Here is a 20,551-nt window from a genome sequence, read left to right on the forward strand (position 1 = left end):
AGTGAATTGTTAGGAACAGGTGAGAAGTCAGAAAAGCTCTCCAGATTCTTTTAATCATTCATTCAAAACTGTAATCCTGCCTGCCTAAGAAAGACAATCATCATGTCCTTATCCAAGCTTCTCCACTGTGACACTTGGAGGGATCCATATCCCTTCACCATAATCCCAATGAGGTGAAAGGAGACTTGTCAGGAAAGATAGCATGCAGGCACAGGGGCAAACAGCTGTAATTCCACCTACTCGGGGAGCTGAAGTTAGAGGACTGCAAGTTCAAAGCAACTTAGGGAAACCCTGTCTAAAAATAAATAATAATACTTAAAGGGCTAGGATTGTAGCTCAGTGGTAAAGTGCCACTAAATTCAATCCCTAGTACCATTTTTAAAAAAGAAAAAGATAAGCTTTCAGAAAGAGGTATCATTCAAGTGTCTAGAGGAGAGAAACATGTGTTTTAATGAGAATACAAGATTTTCAAGGGATCAAAAGGTTGCGTCATACCTTCCTTCTAGGAGAGAACGCCTCTCTAGAAATGCCAACTAACAAATTTTTCTTAGAACTCTACACTAGCTTATGCATTGCAGGGGTTGGGCACCCAATAAGTCATCTTTCACTCTAACTTTAACTCCAGCATCCTTTTTCCTTCAATGAACTCTTTCATTCAAAGATGAGGTAACATGAACTAAAAATATAATGGCTAATTCTAGAACAGCTTTAAAATCTATTTTAAGATTTTTCTTTTCAGTTTTTCCAGTTCTTTAAATCTATACTATCAGATCAAAAATTCTTCTACAACATATCCAGGGAAAAGCAATTCAAACCTTTAAATCACTTTATGAGTGGGTCCAGTTCTAGGGTAAGAGAATCCATTTCATCTGAAAAATGCTAAAAAGCAAGTTTTTGCCTCTAAGAGAATTATGCTGGTTGCAGAACTCCCAGAATCAAAGCAAAATTTCTAAGAAATTTTTCACACTCTTTGAGTAATTTTACTTCTAGAATGCACACTTAGGAAATAAGAAATACAATCAAAGTTTCATATACAAGTATGTATCACTACAGCATTATTTTAAGGAGCTAGAATTGTAATGACCCTCAAATTTCCCAAAAGATGGGATAGATTAAATAAGTCCTAGTGCAACTGCATAAAAGGTTTGCTCTGCCCACACAACAAAAATCATGAGGTAAGGCAGTGAGAAAGGTTATTAGAATGAGCTAGAAAAGCAGGTGGCAGGGATTCTCATCCCTAAAGCTAACTTGATGGGAAGCTGATAGGAGATGGGTATCCCCAGAAAGGTAGGCACCTTTCTCACAGGTGTAGGTTTATGGCCCAGTGACATACATCTGATCTTAATTGCCTAGTCACAAGATGTTTTCGAGTTCTACAAATATCAAGAACAAAGATAACTACTTCCTGACACTATTGTTGTCACTGATTAGTTTGCCCAAGTGCATGGACAGTCTAGTAGGGAGAGACACCAGAGGCCCTCTTCCTGACCACCAGACTCATAGTAATAAAGGAAAATATACTTCACTTGATTATTATGAAAGACAAGGGTCAGGTGAGGTTAGGTAGGGAGCTGGGCTGGAGATCTGGTCTCAATGCTTGGCTTCAATAATCCTGCCATAATGAACTATAATGACATGGCAAAATGTTTTACAATATTACATGAAAAAAAACTGTTGCACTTAAAATAGCATATGCAATATAATTCCAACTATATAGTAATACATACATTTATAGAAAAAATAAGAGAGGAGCAATTGCTAATTTTATACATCTAGGTTGTGGAGTTAGGGACTTTTATCATAATTTCATATATTTTCCCAGTCTTACATAAATACATATTTATTTTTATAAGAAGTAATGTTTTTTTTAAAGTTACTAAGGATAATACTTTTAACAGTGAACAGAAAATATAAATAAGTTCCTGTTCAAACAAAAATATATTAGTCAAAAAATGAAAAACTGAAAAAGAATACTGTAAGCACAGACTTAAATAGGCTGGGTTTTTAGTGCACATTTTCAAGTATGTCAGAATATATTAAGCACATTATTCATTTGTTTTCTAATTCACAATATATAAATTAACCAATCTCAAAAAGCTCCTTGGTTCTGTGAATTATTGATGTTGTCACCTGCTAGAGACTTAATTCCAAGAAAAATATACGAATCACTACATCACGAGCACAAATCCTTTTGACACAAATTCAATTTCTGTGGCAACAATAATATATTGACTTAGCTTTATTTTTCTATTTTATGACACATACTAATGGTGGAGATAAAAGAAATCTATCATTTTTCTTCATTGTAAATGTAAATGATATCATGCCATCTTGAGAAAGTTAAGGTAAATACCACTCACCACTTTCATTACCACTTGATAATCCCTTAATGTAAATGAGTACATAATGCCAAATATATAAGGGAAAAAAGGACAGGATTTTTCAAGCAAGGCCTATTTCATAATCCTAATTTTTTTCCTACTACATAATATAATTAGGCTGCCAACATGTGTAAGACATTATATTAAATATGAAGAGTAACCCGTCTCTAACCCTAGGAGCTTACAACGAACTACAGGATGAGCAAATAAATAACCACAATGCAAGACAGTGGAATAAGCACCATAACAAGGTATTTTATGGTGATTGAAAGATTCTACCTGCTAATTATGTATGCTTAAATACATGCTAATTAACATGCAAACATAGCAATGATCTAAAACCAAAATCAAATTTTTTAGCCATGATTCAAATAAAGCTTGCAATACAGAATCCATTCTTCTTACAGATTGACATTCCTAAAATATCCATTTGTGCAAATATTAAACATCACTATATTCTTGACAAGGCATACATCAATAAATAAAACACATATCTGTCCTAGAGGAACTTTCTATTGGAAAAACAGGTAGTAAACACAAGTAACACAATTTACAGAGGATATTGAAAGGTGATGAGTACTGTGATAAAAATGAAAACTAGCGTAGACTAAGGGAAGTATGGAATTTAGGATGGAAGTGTTTGCAGGTTGCAATTTTAATTACTGGGAATTGGGATAGGCCTAGGTTTCACTGAGAAAGTAGCACTTGAGCAAAGAGCTGCTAGTAAGTTAAAGAGTTAGCTCTGTGGATATGGTGGGGGTCGGAGGATGGATGCAGGTAGGCAGACAGGACAGTCAGAACAAAGCTGTTAGGAAGGGGTTGCCTGGTGTTCAAGGAAAAAGGACACCAGTGAGGCTCCTGCAGCAGGAGAAGGAGACAGATCAGTACCAGACCATTTTAAGAACATAGGCTTTTATTCTTCTAAATGAATAGTCACATATTTTGTAAGTACAAAAAAAACTATAAATTATCAACTTAAACAGTACATAACAGTCAAACTGGCTTACTAAACAATTACATGATGCAAGAGAGAAAGGTCTGTACTCAATCATTTACTTCAAGGCCCTTTAAGTGACTTGTTCAGTTTTGAGCCAGCAGGCATTTACTAGAAAGCACATATTAGAAATACTCCCAAAACACTGAGAACCACTCTTCAATATTTGAACAGTTAATTCTGTTAACTAGTTTTTAACATAGAATTAGTCTGAGGGGTGAAGTGAACAACCAATTTGTTTAAAGAATGGAGGATTAGAAAAACTGATTTACAACCATTTAAACATAACCCGAGGACTGGGGTTGTGGCTCAGTGGTAGCACTTGCCTAGCATGGGTGAGGCACTGGGTTCAATTCTCAGCACCACATATAAATAAAATAAAAACAAAGGCCTACCAACATCTAAGATTTTAAAAAAATAATAATAACCTGAGGGCCCTCAGAACTTTGAGCATCATGCCTGAGAAGTACTCTCTCAGAGACCTGCACACAGCATAGTTCTTCAAGCTACATCTGAGCTGGGCCTCAGGGACCCTCACAGAAAGTCTGGCACCAGCCTTGGCTGCCCCTCCTCCAGGCTCCTGTGATGGAGGACCCTCTCTTCCTTGCAGTTGCTAATCCCTGTTACTTCAGTATCTCCAACTTGCCCTTCCCCTTGCAATAGTTCTGTAAGTGACACCCACATAAAATGGACCTACTACAGTTCCAATTTCTTGCCTGGCCCCCAATTGAGGCACTGCCCCTATCCCATCCCTGTCCTGATGAGCCACAGGCTTCTTCTGTTACCCTACATGTCCTCCTGTTAACCCTTCAAACACCGTCAGCTTCAGGAAGGCTCTCTAACTTTCCCACATCAAGTGTGCCTCTCCTGGGAGTCTCATAAATTGTGGCAAAAGCAGTTAATGGTCAGAAACAGCCGTAGGACTCTAGGATCAAACTCAACTGAATTGGAACCTGGCTCTGATGGCCATCAAGGGGGGAGGCTTCGTAGGAGACTTAAGTGAGAAGGTCATGCAAAGGACATGCCAACTACACCTGGGCTAAGGAGGCTCTCATCAATTTTTCCCCTTCCTTCCCACTAAGATCCCCACAGGCATCACCTGGTTCAGGTGACTATGCAGTTTGATGTTTGTCTCATCTCTTCTCTTTTTTAATTCCTGCACCTACCATATAGAACAGGGAATATTTTAGTCCAGTGGTGATTTTCAACCTGACTTCACATGCAAATCACCGAAAAGTATTTCCTTCCTAATATACAGATGCCTAATTCACCAGACCAACAATCAGAATACCCAAAGGTAAGGCTTGCCCTGGATAATCCTAAAACTCTACCAGGTGACTCCAGGTGACTCTAAGAAACAGAACCACCAGGGTTAGGGACTACTAAATTAGGGAGACTTTTAAGTTGAGTCTTCTAAGACTATCATCATGGAATATGCAAAGGTGCCCACACATAGCTATGGTAGACACCTATTGGTTTTTCTGCCTCATGCACGCCATTCCTTGAGGGCCTAGGTTGCAGGGGTGGGCCCAACAGTCCAGACTTCTTTGTGTGTCAGCCCTGACCACAGCTGAACACACAGAATATAAACCCAAACAGAGCCAGCCAAAACCCTATTCTCCTGGAAACCTGGAGTTGAGATTCCGAGATAAAAATCAGTTTCTGCTCTAGCACAGACCAAGGGCACATTGTGTATGTCTGGAATTGCAAGGTTTCAAACTTAGTGGGATGAAGTTTAAGTACTGGAAGCTATATTATGCAGAGATACAACAATGGATCAAATGCCTAGTGGGAAGCAAAGTGAGACTGGAGAGAGAAAGAGAGAGAGAGAGAAAGAGAAAAGAACACACAGGAGAGGCTGCCAGCTTTCAGCTCTTGGTTCTAGTCCCACATGAGGGCAGGCTATATTAACATTAGTGTCCCCCTTTGTTTTTTAAAATTGCTTCCTCAAGTACATAATAGAAATATAGTTAATACTTCTTGTTTTATAATTTCTCATTTATACTTTTTTAAAGTACCACAAACCTTATAACCACAAGCCACAAAAATAATCATGTTCTAACATGTCACTAAAAAAAATTAACTCAAGTCAGAAATTAATTATAGGGTAATAGCTAAGAAAATTTAACTGTTAATGTATTGATAAAGTTTGAACTTTTAAGAACTAAATTATCACTAGGTTTTCTTGCATAATTGGATTAGTACCTTCTATTACTATCCTCTAAATTGTTTTATCACTTAAAATGAAAGAAAAAGATTGCATAACTACAAAGTTAATGTCTGAAAATGTCAGAAAAATAACACTATACCAGCTCTTACATAGTTCCAGTATTATCCATAAATGGGTTATATTTATATTTCTTTTAGAACTATTCACCAAGTTGGAGGTTTGCTATGCCTCAGATGTAGTGACCTACAAAACACAACACCTGCCTTGAAGCAGTGTACAATCCAATAAATTCTAGTAGTAGAATATATGTAACCCAGGTCACTTATTTTCCCTTTTTAGGTGATTCAAAAACCAAAAACAAAAAACAAACAAACAAAAAAAAAACATAATAATAATAATACATCAGTGACTGTCCTGGTAGGGCAATTCAGGACACAAGGATTCCTCATCTTCATACTTTACTTTGCTGTTGTCAATCAAAGGAACTAGGAGATCAGTCTCTTGAGTGGGACTAGATTCAGAGCAACCCAAAACCATACCAAACCAGTACTGTGTAATACAGCGACAGACAGAACTTTCAACACAGCATACAATATGTTCTGTCACAAGTTTGGTTATGAATATATCAATTTCTAAAGTCAAACTATAAGCTCCATTAACTGTAGCCTACCTGCCTTTGACAATCTTCAAACAATGCCAAATGAAACGTCAGCAATAACTTTCTAGCATAACCCGAGCATATCTGCACCAGCCTTTAAAAATACAGTAGTTTCACATTGATTACTGCACTATCCAAACACACAAATAAAACAAATGAAGAGTTTTGGGGGAGTCGGTAGCTTACGCCCACAGGCATGAGAAAACAACAAATTATCCCAATAACCTAGGGCAAATTGCCAAGGACTGCAGCTCTTCCAAGAATATGAAAATAATCCTCCTATTCCTGATTTTAACATTATTAATAATGTTTTCCTTAGACCTATCATTGAGGGTAGTTCCAAGGCTATGAAGATAGATGATCATCTTTGCCAGAATAAAAAGTCCACATTACTCTGCAGAAGTAAATCCTCATGTCACATATAACTAGTGACTATCAAAATGGACACACAAGAACAATATTTCCATCATCTCAGAAAGTTCTATTGAACAGCACTGACCTTGGTGGCAGTAAAGGCTAAAGAAATGAATGAGCTCATGCTGAAAGGAGATATAAAGTAAAAAGAGAAGATCAAAGATAATACAGGTACACAGTAATTTTAAAAGGTAGGAAAGGGATGAGCAAAGATCAGAAGAGAAGAACACTCTTATGGTCAAGGTTTCAAGGATGGGGATCAAATAAGACAAACTCAAAAAATCAGCTACTGGGTTTGGCAATGTGTTAAAAAAAGCAATGTCAGAGGAATGACAAAAGTGAAGGCAAGTTGAGGAACCAAAGGAAGGGGGCTCAATCCCCTCTACTAGTCCACCCTACACTTTACCAATGCTATCTACGAGAGGCAACAAGCTAAGGTGCTTACATTATAGCACACAGAACATCTTATCTAACCTATAAGTACAGTTGTTCTCATTTTTGTAACTGAAGGGGGGAAAAAGTTAACTCTGAGGTCACACAGCTATCACAACACAGGAGCCTGGGTCAACAGAGTCTGAGTCCTTAAAAACTACAAAACAGGGACTCCCTAGTAAACCTTCCGAATACTGTTGGTTCACACCTCCCTTCCTCATACAGAGTGAATGTGAGTATCTTGACATCAAGGACCAAATTACATCCACCTGTGCCATGATTGGCATTAAAGGGCATTCAAATATTTACTAAATAAATGAAAACAATGAATTCATGGAAAGAGGCTAAAAGGGTAAGAAGCAGAACAAGGTGTTCAGAGAGATCAAGGAAAAGTTAAGGAAAAAAGTTGTTTGGTTATCCTTCTGCTTTTTCTTTTATAATGAAAAACATTTAAGGACTCTAAAAGGTTGGAGTCAGAAAAGAATGAAGTATTCTTGATGGAATGTGGCTGGGTCAAGAGCAGTGGTAAAGGGATTAACCTTGAACAAGAAAACAGGCACTTCTTTTTTGGATATTGGAAGAGAAAAGATGAAGAAAATGGCTGTAGATATAAATGCCTACAGCAAGTTCAAGCAACAGGGCCTTTTTTGGGGGGGAGGGGTCTCTAAAAGAAATAAAAGTGAAGAGCCTGGGGTAACCATATCTAAGATCTTTTAAGTAAAAGCTGTGGTATACCTATTTTGGGAAAAGTGGGTGCTTAAGAAATACACACGGAATATCATTAGTAATATACAAAAGAAAATAAGTGTCACCATTGCCTCCGTGGGGTGGTAGCTTATTTGTGGTCTGGAACAGAACGGAGGCTCAGTGAATTTCCTACTTTTATGCTGTTGGACTTAAGAGGTGCAGACATTACTTTTTCAATTTAAAAAAAAAAGTTATTGACAACAAAAGGGAATCAGGTCCATAGTAGGGTAAAGAGAGTGACAAAAGTTTAGCATAAAATGCTAGTAAAAAGTCAGGGCCATTATACTCCATTTCTAGAGCCAGACTGCCAGTGTTCACATCCATCAGCTCTAGCCCCTGCTGTGGCAGCTGGGGAAGTTTCCTAACCTTTCTCAGTTCCATCAAGTGCAAGAAATGGGCAGTGAGAGTACCACTTCAAAGTCCTGAGAATGAAGTGATTAAAACAGCGCCCACCCACTGTGAGAACTGAAAGAACAGGGCTATTGTGATGATGATTATCTAACCCACAGACCAAGGGCATCAGTTCACACAGCTGAGAGGGATTCCACAAGGACACAGCAGCCCAGTTCAGCCAGAGAAGTCTGCCACATTGCTCCAAGTTTAGATATCTGAGCCAACAAGATAAAGTGGCCAAAGGTCATCTATTTATATTCTACCTTAGGTGAGGATGGAGGAGGTGAGTTTCAAGTCATCCTGGTTAAAAGGAAGCCCCAGGGTTACTTTTGTGGAGTGAAAAAGAGGCAAGGTCAAGGAGCTAGAGGCTGAGATGAAACAGAAAGCATGGGAATATGTCCAGGGACCAAACCTCTTGGTGTGTCTCTCATGCCAATGAAGGGAAGGGTCCCTGGACACAATCCCTGTGTCCAGCAGGAAGTAAGTAATGAGGAGAAAAAGAGATGGAAAGCAGGAGAAAGGTCAAAATGCCATCAATAATTGGGATCCTGTAACATTCCCTTCAAGATGACTAGAGAATTTTAAAGAGCAGTGATGAGATCTCCCCTTCTTGGGAGTCCATCAAAGAACCACAAACATTAAACTAGTAAAAGCTGTCACATATTAACTGTTACACACTATGCCTAATCTACTGTCATACACATTAGTTCACCTAATCCCCACAAAAATCTATAAGCATAAGATATGGATTATTCCCATTTAACTGAGGTACAGGTACTGATTAATTTGGCCAAGGATATACAGTCATAATGAATCCAACCTAAGCCCACTCATCATTATGTTAAGGGGTGGGGCTCTAAAGCCACACTTCCAGGCCCAGTCATTCAAAGATCCAGATGTGTTTCTGGCAGTCTTCACATGTCCTTACCCACCACCACTGGGGTCTTTTATAAAAAAAAAGAAATGGACATTTAAGATATATGAATAACACTTAAATTACTCTTGAATGAACTAATGAACCAGGCAGTACAAAGTTACAACAGGAATTTGGCATAGTTTACCAAATTAGTCAAGCATTCAGATTCCTACTGTAAACACAAGCCTAAACCAGCCACCACAGAAAAACTGACCTCCAAAAGCTATTATAAACATATTCATAAAATAACTAAAAGCAGGATCAAAACAACATCAATAAGAGAAAACCCTCAGAAGAGAGGCTAAATGATGTCAGAGCAGTTTTAACTGAAGACAATCACCTTTTATAGAAAAATGAAACTGTCACTTTGAATTTCTGAATGTAGATTTTATATACTCCATTTCTCATGTTCATATCCCAAGTTGTCCATTTTTTCACTAAAAATGAATTGCAATTGTCATTATGAATAGAATTTTATCCAAAATGTCAATAAACAAAAACAGTTTAATTCTTAAGTCCATAATTAATGTGACCAATATGCAAATCTTTTATTTAAAAACTGAACATTACAAAGTTTTATTTTAGGACACCCAAATAAACAGTTCACCTTGGAAAAAATGTAGCAGTTTAAGAGATAAACCCCCCCATATCCTGGGAAGATAATTTCTTGATAAAAGTGGCTAAATTAATGCAAAATTATGGATCTCACAAATAATACAAGTATGGAAGGGTTTCAAGAAATTCTGCACTACAATTCTTGGAGTGAGCTGTGGTACTCAGGTTATTCAGTCATCTTTAAACCATAACAGCATGACTTCAACCACAATTGCTTGGTTATACCCCAAGTCCCTCAATACACAGAGAGCTCTTATACAACATATCAAATCACCCTAGGGCCTCCTTCCTTTCCAGTACTTAAGACATGCACAATACTTAAAGATGATGAGATTAGAAAGCTATTGGCTATTAATTCCATTCACTGATTGACTGCTAGGGAACATAGATGATAAAATACATATCCTTTTAAAAAAATTAAAATTAAAAAAAAGAAATGAATAACAAAGATTAAATAGAGATTTTTTTAAAAAGGCATTGCAATAGAATTTACAAATTTTCATTTCTTAAACTTACTGGTGAGAATACAGTATTTCCCCTTTCTATGATAAATGGAAATTTCAAAATGACACTGTTCAGGAAACACACCCACAACTATGGAAATTTAAATTTCAAGAGAAAAGTGTGTATAAAGGCTGTTAGTACCAGTTCTGATTTTTGTGCTTTCTCAACATTTTCATACTATTTACTAAAAAGTGTCAACATGTGGCTGACTTCTTCATATAAACAGATTTATAACAGTTCACTCGTGCACCCATGATCTCAAGTTAAGACCCTACGAAAAGGTCACATTTGAAGGCAGACCTCTACCAACCTACGAGACTGTCTTTGGATTCATATTCCTACGCTCTGGGATTATATTTCCATTCCAGAATCAAGCTGACAAAAGGGAAAATAGCTAAATCTAAACATACTTCCCACTATTAAATCCAATAATGGTGACTTAATTTCAGCAAAACATCATCATCAATCACATTAAATTAATGGTGGTGTTAATTTGAATTTTACTGGTTTTATAGTTTTGTTTTGGATTTTATATGTAAATCTGTTTTAGCTTTTTGGTTGTAAAAGATCCATAAACACAGAGTCATACTTAGTTTTATATCTATACATAGATTAATAATATTTTTATTATCATCCAAGTATAGACTGGAGTATCACAAGATTTTTTTTTCTAAGACTGAGTTTCCTATGTAGGTTTCTTTTTTTCTGTGTTTCATTTATATGCAAGCTTCACAGTTCAATGAACCCCATTTTACAAATAAAGAACATACCCCCTCAGAAAATTTTTATAGACACTTGCTCTATTCATTCAGCCATCAGATCAGAATTCTACATCAATCCAAATGTCACTTGACCTATCTGAGAATACCCCAGTTCTGCCTCCACCACACCATGAGATAAAATCCTGGCTCAATTAAGATTTCCCAGTATGTTATTCATATATCAAATATATGTTCCCACTGCCTTATAGTATACGCATATATTGTACTGATGTTTTACTACTAAGATGACAATGAAAATAGCAATCCTATAAATGGCAAATATTAATATATAGGTTACAATGAGTCAAGTGCTATTCTAGCCATTGACACACTGACATGTTAACTTTTAATCTGCATAATAGCCCCATTTTACACATGAGGAAAGAGGCACAGTAAGAAGTTATGCAATCGGGCAAGTTCAGCTATTGGTGACATAGCTGGACACAAGGCCTGGGAATGGTACAAGTCACTGACCTTAAATGTTATTCATAATGGCCTCTTCTACAAGAAACTCTAAGAAAGGATGGCAGTCAGTCTTGTGAAAAATCAAATCTATGGCAAGCATTTCCAAATAGTTTTCACTAACTAGCCAGTAATTTGAATGTTTCAGAATCAGAAATTAACTTATTCTCCCATAATAATGACCATTTGATTTGCTATTTGAGAAAAAATTACTCCCAATGGTAAGGTATTTCAATGCCATCCTGCTGCTAGTGAGAAAACCGTTACCTTTGTAGATCCTGTTCAAAGAAAGCCCATGCTTTGATCCTTAATATCCCATGAAGTAAAAGGTTATGCTTAATCTATATTTTATAGATCTAAAAGTCAAATTAGTGTCTGAGATAAACAAGAAAGAGTGTGATGGTAAGCATATTCTTCAGCATTCATTTGCTTCCTGGTTTAGAGGATACTATGTGCTGAGTTAAAGACAATTACATTAGTGTAATACGTAGCAGTTTTTTTCTTGTATTATTCTGCAAGCATAAACAAGTTATATACATGTTAATTTACATTCTATATAAAAAGCCAATTTTAAATCCAATTTATAAGGCAATAAATATATAAAGATTCTAGGACACAGCAATAAAGTTATGCCATAAAGTAGAGTTAATTTCAGACAACAATAATAAAAGCATGACAAATTTTAGCATTCTACCAACTGCATAAAGGTGTTTCAGGTAACATCTGTTCAGAAGCAATTGCTACAAGATAGACTAGATGAGATGCAAGGTTTCACAGTGTAATAAATGTATGTCGGTTTGCCTGCTTCATAATTAAAGACATGAGTCTTTTAAAAAAGCAATTAAGCCTTGCTCTAAATCTGAGACAATCATCCCTACCCCCATCCCTTTTTACCCTCAAAGACCCAGAGTAGTTCAGAAGTATTAAATAACATATATCTGTTTTCAGCATCTAAATGTACTACCCAAAAAAGTCCCGAGGTACGTTCTTATGATAGATCATATGTTAAGACAAAAAAAACTTTTTTTGTTTTATTAGGAATGATAGAAAAGAAAGTATGGGAAATTTCAGAGCCATTTCTTAGAAGAGTGGCCTAAATAAATGATTTTACCTTCAACTAAAGGTTACTATGTCTGAGATGTTAGGTAGAATTTTGGCATGAATAAAATCAGGGATCTGATGCCTTCAACTAAGAACACTCTCTCAATTCTTGACAGACTAACTCTAGGACAACTGAAAGCATCAGTTTAGTTGAGAATTAAGTAAAGGAATAATTTTTTTAAAAAAAAGAGCATATGAAAATCAGTTTCATCTTTTCTCAGCTTTCATAGCAACTATAAAAATGATACAGCACACAAAAGTCAAATAAAAGTTTAGAATCTTATCCCAGTCATTTTTCACTTTTTGATTATATTTCGTTATTCTGTATCTTCCCAAATCACAAAACATCCAAAAAATTCAAGTGATACAAGGAAGAGAGTTAAACAAATCTGATAGTTCTCCTAAGACCTTGTAAGGTGGTCAGTCATCCCGGTAGCTATACTACCTGATTAGTTTCCTATGGCAGCTGTAAGCAAATTACCACAAATCTGATGGTTCAAAATACTGGAAATTCATTCTCTCAATTCTGGAGGCCAGAAGTCCCAAATCATTTTTCTGGGCCAAAATCAAGATGTGGGTGGGGCTGTTTGACTGTGGGAGAACTACTGCTTCACTCTTACACCCTCTGATCACCCATCTCTACCTCTGTAACCACAGAAGGATATATGTGTGTGCACTTAGGACCCACATTGACACCCAGACTAATCTGCACATTTTTTTTTTTTTTAATCCTTAACCATGTCTGAAAAGTCCATTATTTGCCATATCAGGTAACATTCTCAGGTTCCCAGGATTAAGGATCTTTTGGAAATCACTACTCAGTCTACTACACCTGCCTCAAAATAAACTCAAAGCAATTAGGCAGGGATGCACTAATCTCATCAAGCCTACTTTGATTTCAACTTTAAATTCCCACTTCAGTAAACAAAAGGTCTTCAACCTTATACCTCTTTCACAGCCTGCATATAAGCAGGAAATCACTAATTCTATATTCATTAAAGGCATTATGCCAGGTGTGGTGGTGCACACCTGTAATTCCAGCAGGAAGCTGACACTGGAGGATTGCAAGTTGGAGGCCAGCCTTGGCAACTTATCAAGATCCTGTCTCAAATTTAAAAAAAAAAAAAATGCTGGTATGTTGCTTAGTGGTAGAGCACCTAGGGGTTCAATCCCTGGTGGGGGGGGGGCATCACTAATTATTGTTAATGGTTCTTAGGTGAGACAAGCAATGAAGATTAAAATTCCCAATAACTATGAAAGAGTAATACAGGACAGTGATTAAGGATCAGGATCAAAGCTGTGTGACCTTAGGCAGTCTCTTCATATACTAAACACAAATAATATAAAATTTGTGAGAAGTCATGAACTTGGACTGAACACCTGCACAGAGCCTGACAGACCAAACCAATATAGTTTAGTCACAGTAACTTGAGTTTGGCAGGTTGCAGAAGGTCAGACAGCCAGTTAACTAATGAGGCTATCACCAACTGTTAAGCTTAACTTAACCAAATGACCAGTTTGATTGACTAGGCCGTCACCAACTAAATTGTTTTACATGAACTTGCTGTGTTCCTATAAATTCTGACTAATCACAACATTAGTTGGAGTTCTCAGAACTATCTCTTGTTCTGGGAAATGTTCAATTTGCAAATCATTCTTAGTTTGCTTTGCTCAAATAAAGAGGCCTGCAGACAAAAACAGCTACTCAAGAGACAGCCTTCAGGTTGGGAGACAGCCTTAGGCCAGAAACTGAGGTAAAGCTAAGCATGGACCTCCAACCCTTCTTAAGAATAGCAGTTCAGGGACTGTGGTTGAGGGTCAGTGGTAGAGCACTTGCCTAGCACATAAGAGGCACTGGGTTTGGTCCTCAGCATTACATAAAAAAATAAATAAAGGTATTGTGTCCATCTATAACTAAAAATATTGGAGAGGAAAAAAAAGAATAGTATTTCAAAAAAGATGATCCAAAACTGGCAGCATGCCCACGCTCCTGGTAGAAACATTCTAAATGTCTCATTAGAAAAGCATTCCCAGGGGCTAAGGGTAGAGCACTCACCTAGTACAGTATGAGATACTAGATTTGGTTCCCCAAAAAGCAAGAAAGAAAATTGTCCTGTTTAAGCCTCTGGAATCCTACAGGTTAAGATAAAGCAATTAACTTACAAAGATCAAGAGGAGATAGCCACCATGAGACCAAGTCAATGTAGACAATCCAAAGACTGCACATACCAGGACTCTCATATAAAGACTAGTAAAAGACAAGTACAATTTTTTAAAGGGCAAATTTGAAAAGGAAGCAAATAAAACTGATCAAAATAAAAGATTGCTAAAATCAATCATTCAGGACAAATTAAATAGCAGATCTAATCTAATGATCAGAACTGATGACAGAATTGGAATTGGTGAACTAGAAGATACATTGAAAGATATTCATGTAAGTATAAATCTAAATTAATGACAGAGATCACCATGAGTACAAATTACTTCTAAATTATGAAATCATCATTCAAATCAAATCCCATCCACACAGTACTTTAGATGTGGTTATTCATTTTAGAGCTAAAAAGTATTGGGTTTTAGATGTCTTTTCATCACCCTTTTAACAAATGGTGTGCTGCAAAATGCAATATGGCACACCTAAGAAATGAAAAACAGAAACTAGAACCCAAGTCACGAGATATAGACTTCAATGACACTAAACATAAATATTGATTTAGGTTTTTCACAACATCCTTGCTGGGAATTAGTCATGGAAAATAACATCTCCTATGTTCCATATGAACCACTAGAGTCAAGACAAAATAGAATGATTTTTTTTTTTTTTCCTGTACCAGGGATTTGAACCCAGAGGTCCTCAACCACTGAGTCACAGCCCCAGCTCTTTTTATGTTTTTGAGACAGGGTCTCACTAAATCATTTGGGACCTCTCCAAATTGCTGTGGCTGACTTTGAACTTGGGATACTCCTGCCTCAGCCTCCCAAGTGCTGAGATTACAGAGATTACAGGCATGTACCACCATGCTGAGATAGAATGAAATTACTCACCCAGGAGTAAATTATAAGAGAAAGTCATTGTGGATTCTTCTCATATTGGGCAGAATCTTTCATTAACAAATTAACTCTCTCCTACTCTTCAAATCTGTCAAGATAACAATGATCAGGTACAGGCTTGGCCATTTTGATACTTAATTTAGTATAATTAATTCCCTTTATTCCTCATTTTCAATATTCTGATGTATCTCATAGCTGTGCTCTCAGTTGTTTTTGTTGTTGTTTTCGGTTTTTTGTAGGACTGGAGATTGAACCTAGGGTCTTGCACATGATGGGCAAGTATTTTTCCAATGAGCAATACCCCCAGTCCTTTTTATTTTGAGACATGGTCTTGCTAAATTGCCCAGGCTGGCCTAGAACTCTTGATTCTCCTCCTTCAGCCTCCAGAGGAGGTACGATGACAGGCCTGTGTCTGAGGGAAGGCTCAACTATTATTTTTAATGAATCTTTTCTATTTTTAACTAAATGTCATATTTAGCAACTAGTTCACAAATCATTATTCTCTAAATTTGTTAATCATGAGGCAAATTACTCAAGTTTTACTTGTCAACATATGGCAAATGCTATACTATGACTATTAAAAAATGTTTTGCCACGCTTTTAAGTGAATGAAAAGGTTAATATTACATTTTCAATTCAGTTAGACCAGACCCAAATCTATCAAGCCTTCTAAGAGTTATTTACACACATACACACAACCAAATAAACAATCACTAATCTTTCAATACTAAGACAAAACTTCCAAGGTGCTAATCATGACGCTTCTCTTGTTAAAGTTAGTAAAGCAAACCAGACAGTAAGTTTCAAACACTTGGAGTTTTTGCCAAACTAAACAAAACATTCTTTAGCAGTGACCGCATGGCCCGCCAAGTTTTAAAACGAGCTGTTTCAACTTGGAAACATTCATCATCTACCTTAAAAAGTTCTTATTGAATTAAAACATTAAGCAGAAAAAAAAAAAAAATACTACTACCTAAAAGTTCCCTGTCTTATACCCTCTTGCACTAAGGAAAGGGAGGAGTTCGATTTTCCTTAAAAAAAATAAATAAATAAAAATGCAATGTTCACCTAGATCTAGATGACGTCAACACATACATATTTGAACTGCTTTACCTGTCGGCTTTAAGGAAATGTGGGCCAGCACAAATATCCGTACTTTTGTCAAAATATCATAACAGAATTGGACCCTGTCATGGTCCATCTATGAAGATCAGCAGCTCTAGTATCCAGAACAAAATTTAGTCCCTAGTCCCTGTGTGCCCAACCTGGGCTATAAGCCAAGTCTAAGTTGAACCAGCTGGAAGGATGCGGGGACTGGGCCGCAGCACCTGGGTGAGGCGAGAGCAGCCGCACCCCTGCTGTAGGCGATACTTACAAATTTGGGGCGTTTCTCCCCAGGCGCCTCCGGGCCGCGGGGCAACGGAGGGTGTTGGGGGCACTTCTTGCGCTGCATTTTGCTCTCCCGGCAGCTGCGAAGCGAGGCAGAGGAGGGATAGGGGGCCCCGGCGGCGGAACCATGGGCTGGGTGGTGCTGCCGCGGCCGATGCCGCTCCATCTTTCCCCACAGCACCCGGACCGAGAAGACAATCCTCCCGCAAGCCACAATCGGAGCCCAGAGATCTGGGTGGGATCGCCTTCCGGGTTCCGCCGCCCACGCCGTTAACCTAGCCCAGACCAACCGCTGCAGCACTGGCCGGCGCCAACACATCCGAAATCTCCCGCCACCTCGGGTACGCCCTGGACTCGCCAATCGGGCGCAGCTGGTTCAATTACACGTCAGGACACCGCCCCTTCCGGGATGGTAACAACGTGATTGGCTGTGCCGCCTGTCTATTCTGCTACTCCTCAACTCCTCTGGCGGTCCTCCCGGCGCACCTTAAAGGCACAGAATGAGGTCAGATTTGTGGACCTGGGCAGAACCAATGAGAAAGTCACTTTCCTCTTTTTGGAATTTGGAGAACCGCTTGTCGCCAAACTGAAAGGCAGTGGAGACCGAATCTGTGCCACTGGAGCACTGATGGAATGCAAAATTATTTACTAGCCTCTTACACGTCTCCGGGGTCTTGGGTGGGATGGCCTCTGGGAAAAGTGCCCACCACGCTGGGAAAAAATGTATGCTGGACATACTTAGCACCCGCACAGTGCCTAAATAATGCATGTTGGCTCTGAGTTAGGAGAGGGCTCCACCAAAAATCAGCCCGACTGTACACAGACTCTTACACAAAAAAATGTAGATATTATAGCAGTTCTACAAGTTTCTTGAGAACAAAGAGAAGAGATATATTTTGCCCCACCGTCCCAGACGTGGAAAACCTATAAAAACCTAAATATAGTATATAATATATAATTATATAATATGTAATAATTATAAGAATGTAAGTACATTAAAATAAATGTGACATTGATTAATAATAATATAATAATATATAAGCTCTGGATGATGAGTTCCAACATATTTTAATGCACCTGTATCAATCTCGTTGAAATATTCCCAGAATTGAATACTTGGAACTTTAATTGTTTAAACCTGAAGATCTTCTCAATGTCTGGGGATGGAGGCATAGGTTTTCACTTGGCAGAAAAGAGTGGTGAGGCATTCAGTACAAAGGCATTCCAGAGAGGTGGAAGGCCAAGAATGGTCAAGAGGATGAAACTGAAGCAAATTTGCCAACATATAATAAAGGCCCTTGAACTGAAACTATGCCAGAAGATTTTGTGTATAATGACAGTCAAGATATGAGGTTAGCACAGTTTTTCTCATGGATTAGTGTACTGTTTTCCCCCTTTAAAAGTTATCTTTTTCTTTGAACTATTTCCTTAAAATATCAATCTTCTGACTATAATGAAGTTGGTGTGGGCTGACTAACTTTGGCTTGAAGTCCACACATTATCTGAAATGAGGATGGATACTCCAGCTTTTTTGCTGAGTTCATGTGCATGGCATGTTTTTCCCCATCCTTTCACCTTTAGTCTATGGGTATCTCTTTCTATGAGGTGAGTCTCTTGCAGGCAACATATTGTTGGATCTTTCTTTTTAATCCAATCTGCCAGTCTATCTCCTTTGATTGATGAATTCAGACCATTAATATTCAGGGTTATTATTGAGATATTTATATTCCCGGTCATTTGGTTCATTTTTTAAATTTTATTTATTTATTTATTTTTTTGACACGACTTGGTTCCTCCCTTATTTGACAATTCCTTTAGGATAATTCCTCCCTTTGCTGATTTGCTTCTTTGTTTTTCATCTCTTCCTCATGGAATATTTTGCTGAGAATGTTCTGTAATGCTAGCATTCTTTTTGTAAATTCTTTTAGCTTTTGTTTATCATGGAAGGATTTTATTTCATCATCAAATTTGAAGGTAAGTTTTGCTGGGTATAAGATTCTTGGTTGGCATCCATTTTCTTTCAGAGCTTGAAAAATGTCGTTCCAGGCCCTTCTAGCTTTTAGGGTCTGGATTGAAAAATCTGCTGATATCCATATTGGTTTTCCCCCTGAATGTAATTTGGTTCTTTTCTCTCACAGCCTTTAAAATTCTGTCTTTATTTTGTATGTTAGGTATTTTCATTATGATGTGCTTTGGTGTGGGTCTGTTGTAATTTTGTGTATTTGGAGTCCTATAAGCCTCTTGGACTTGATTTTCCATTTCATTCTTCAGATTTGGGAAATTTTCTGATATTATTTCATTGAATAGATTGTTCATTCCTTTGGTTTGTTTCTCTAAGCCTTCCTCAATCCCAATAATTCTTAAATTTGGCCTTTTCATGATATCCCATAGTTCTTGTAGATTCTGTTCATGATTTCTTACCATCTCCTCTGTTTGTTCAACTTTGTTTTCAAGGTTAAATATTTTGTCTTCAATATCTGAGGTTCTGTCTTCCAGCTGTTCTATCCTATTGGTATGCTTTCTATGGAGTTCTTAATTTGGTTTATTGTTTCCTTCATTTCAAGGATTTCTGTTTGTTTTTCTTTCAATATCTCTAACTATTGAAATGATCTTTTGCTTCCTGTATTTGCTCTTTTAACTGTCAATTGGTGCGATCATTCAATGCTTGCATTTGCTCTTTCATTTCATTGTTTGCTTCTCTTATCGTGTTAATTATGTACATTCTGAACTCCCTTTCTGTCATTTCTTCTGCCATGATGTCATTGGATTTTATTGATGTAACATCTAGATTTGTTTGAGGCATTCTCTTCCCTTGTTTTCTCATATTGTTCAGGTATCAGTGGACTGCTGAGATGTTGCAGATTTCCTCTATTGATTTATAATGTCCCTGAAGATTTCTAGTCTATCCCCTCTTAGCCTTCAGTAGCCTGAAGTCTTGGAGGAAGTTGATGATGTGGTTCTCCACAAGGAGGCTGCCTCTCTAGGGGTGGTGGCCTTCAGGTCGGGTATATTCCCTGCTAGTGGGCAGAGGTGCCTCCACTTGTTGACCAATGGTCAACCAAAGGGGAACTAGGCTGCGGGCTGAGGCAAGGCCTGTTTGTGCCTGTGTCTCTGGTTTTACCGTCCTTGTGGGAAAACCTCACCCGGCAGGGAAGACTCACCCGGTGGGGAGGTCTCACTGGTCAGTTCCCCTCCTGGAGGTTCCCCTCAATCCACAACTACCACCTGGGCAGGGCAGCCTTCCCAGGCAACGTTCCCAGGGGCCCGGACCTACCTCCTGGGCCTGGGAGCCTCACCCTTCGCAGACGAGTCTCCTTAGGCTGCCCCTCCTCAGAGAAGCTGCCCGCAGTCCTGGAACCTTCGCTCCGCCCCTCAACTTGTCTCTGTGCAGCTCTTCCACCGAGAAGCCGCCTAGGTCCCGGGACCCTGCTTTGCACCTAATCCCCTGGCTATGTGGCCCCTCCTCTGAGCAGCCTCGTACAGATGCTCCGAGCCCCAGCGACCTGCCGCACGCCTCTTCCTCCAGGCAGCCACCCGGTGTTCTGTGTGGTCGCTTGGAGACC

The 20,551-nt window shown here is 38.2% G+C and overlaps 1 protein-coding gene across 6 annotated transcripts in view; it reads right to left on the bottom strand.

Moving 5' to 3' along the window:
• Positions 1-20,551, bottom strand: part of Diaph3 (diaphanous related formin 3) — a 545,588-nt gene that overhangs the window by 473,459 nt on the left and 51,578 nt on the right. For 2 of the 6 annotated variants that reach the window (XM_047553083.1, XM_047553081.1), the window contains exon 1: positions 16,975-17,239. The exons of the other annotated variants lie outside the window; for them this stretch is intronic. In XM_047553083.1, the coding sequence (XP_047409039.1) occupies positions 16,975-17,154 (180 nt within the window). In that variant the 5' untranslated portion in view covers positions 17,155-17,239. Of the gene's footprint in view, positions 1-16,974; positions 17,240-20,551 lie in introns of those variants that run through there. 6 annotated transcript variants of the gene reach the window in all.

The sequence above is a fragment of the Sciurus carolinensis genome, chromosome 5 (assembly GCF_902686445.1).
Source record: "Sciurus carolinensis chromosome 5, mSciCar1.2, whole genome shotgun sequence".
NCBI classification, from domain to species: domain Eukaryota; kingdom Metazoa; phylum Chordata; class Mammalia; order Rodentia; family Sciuridae; genus Sciurus; species Sciurus carolinensis.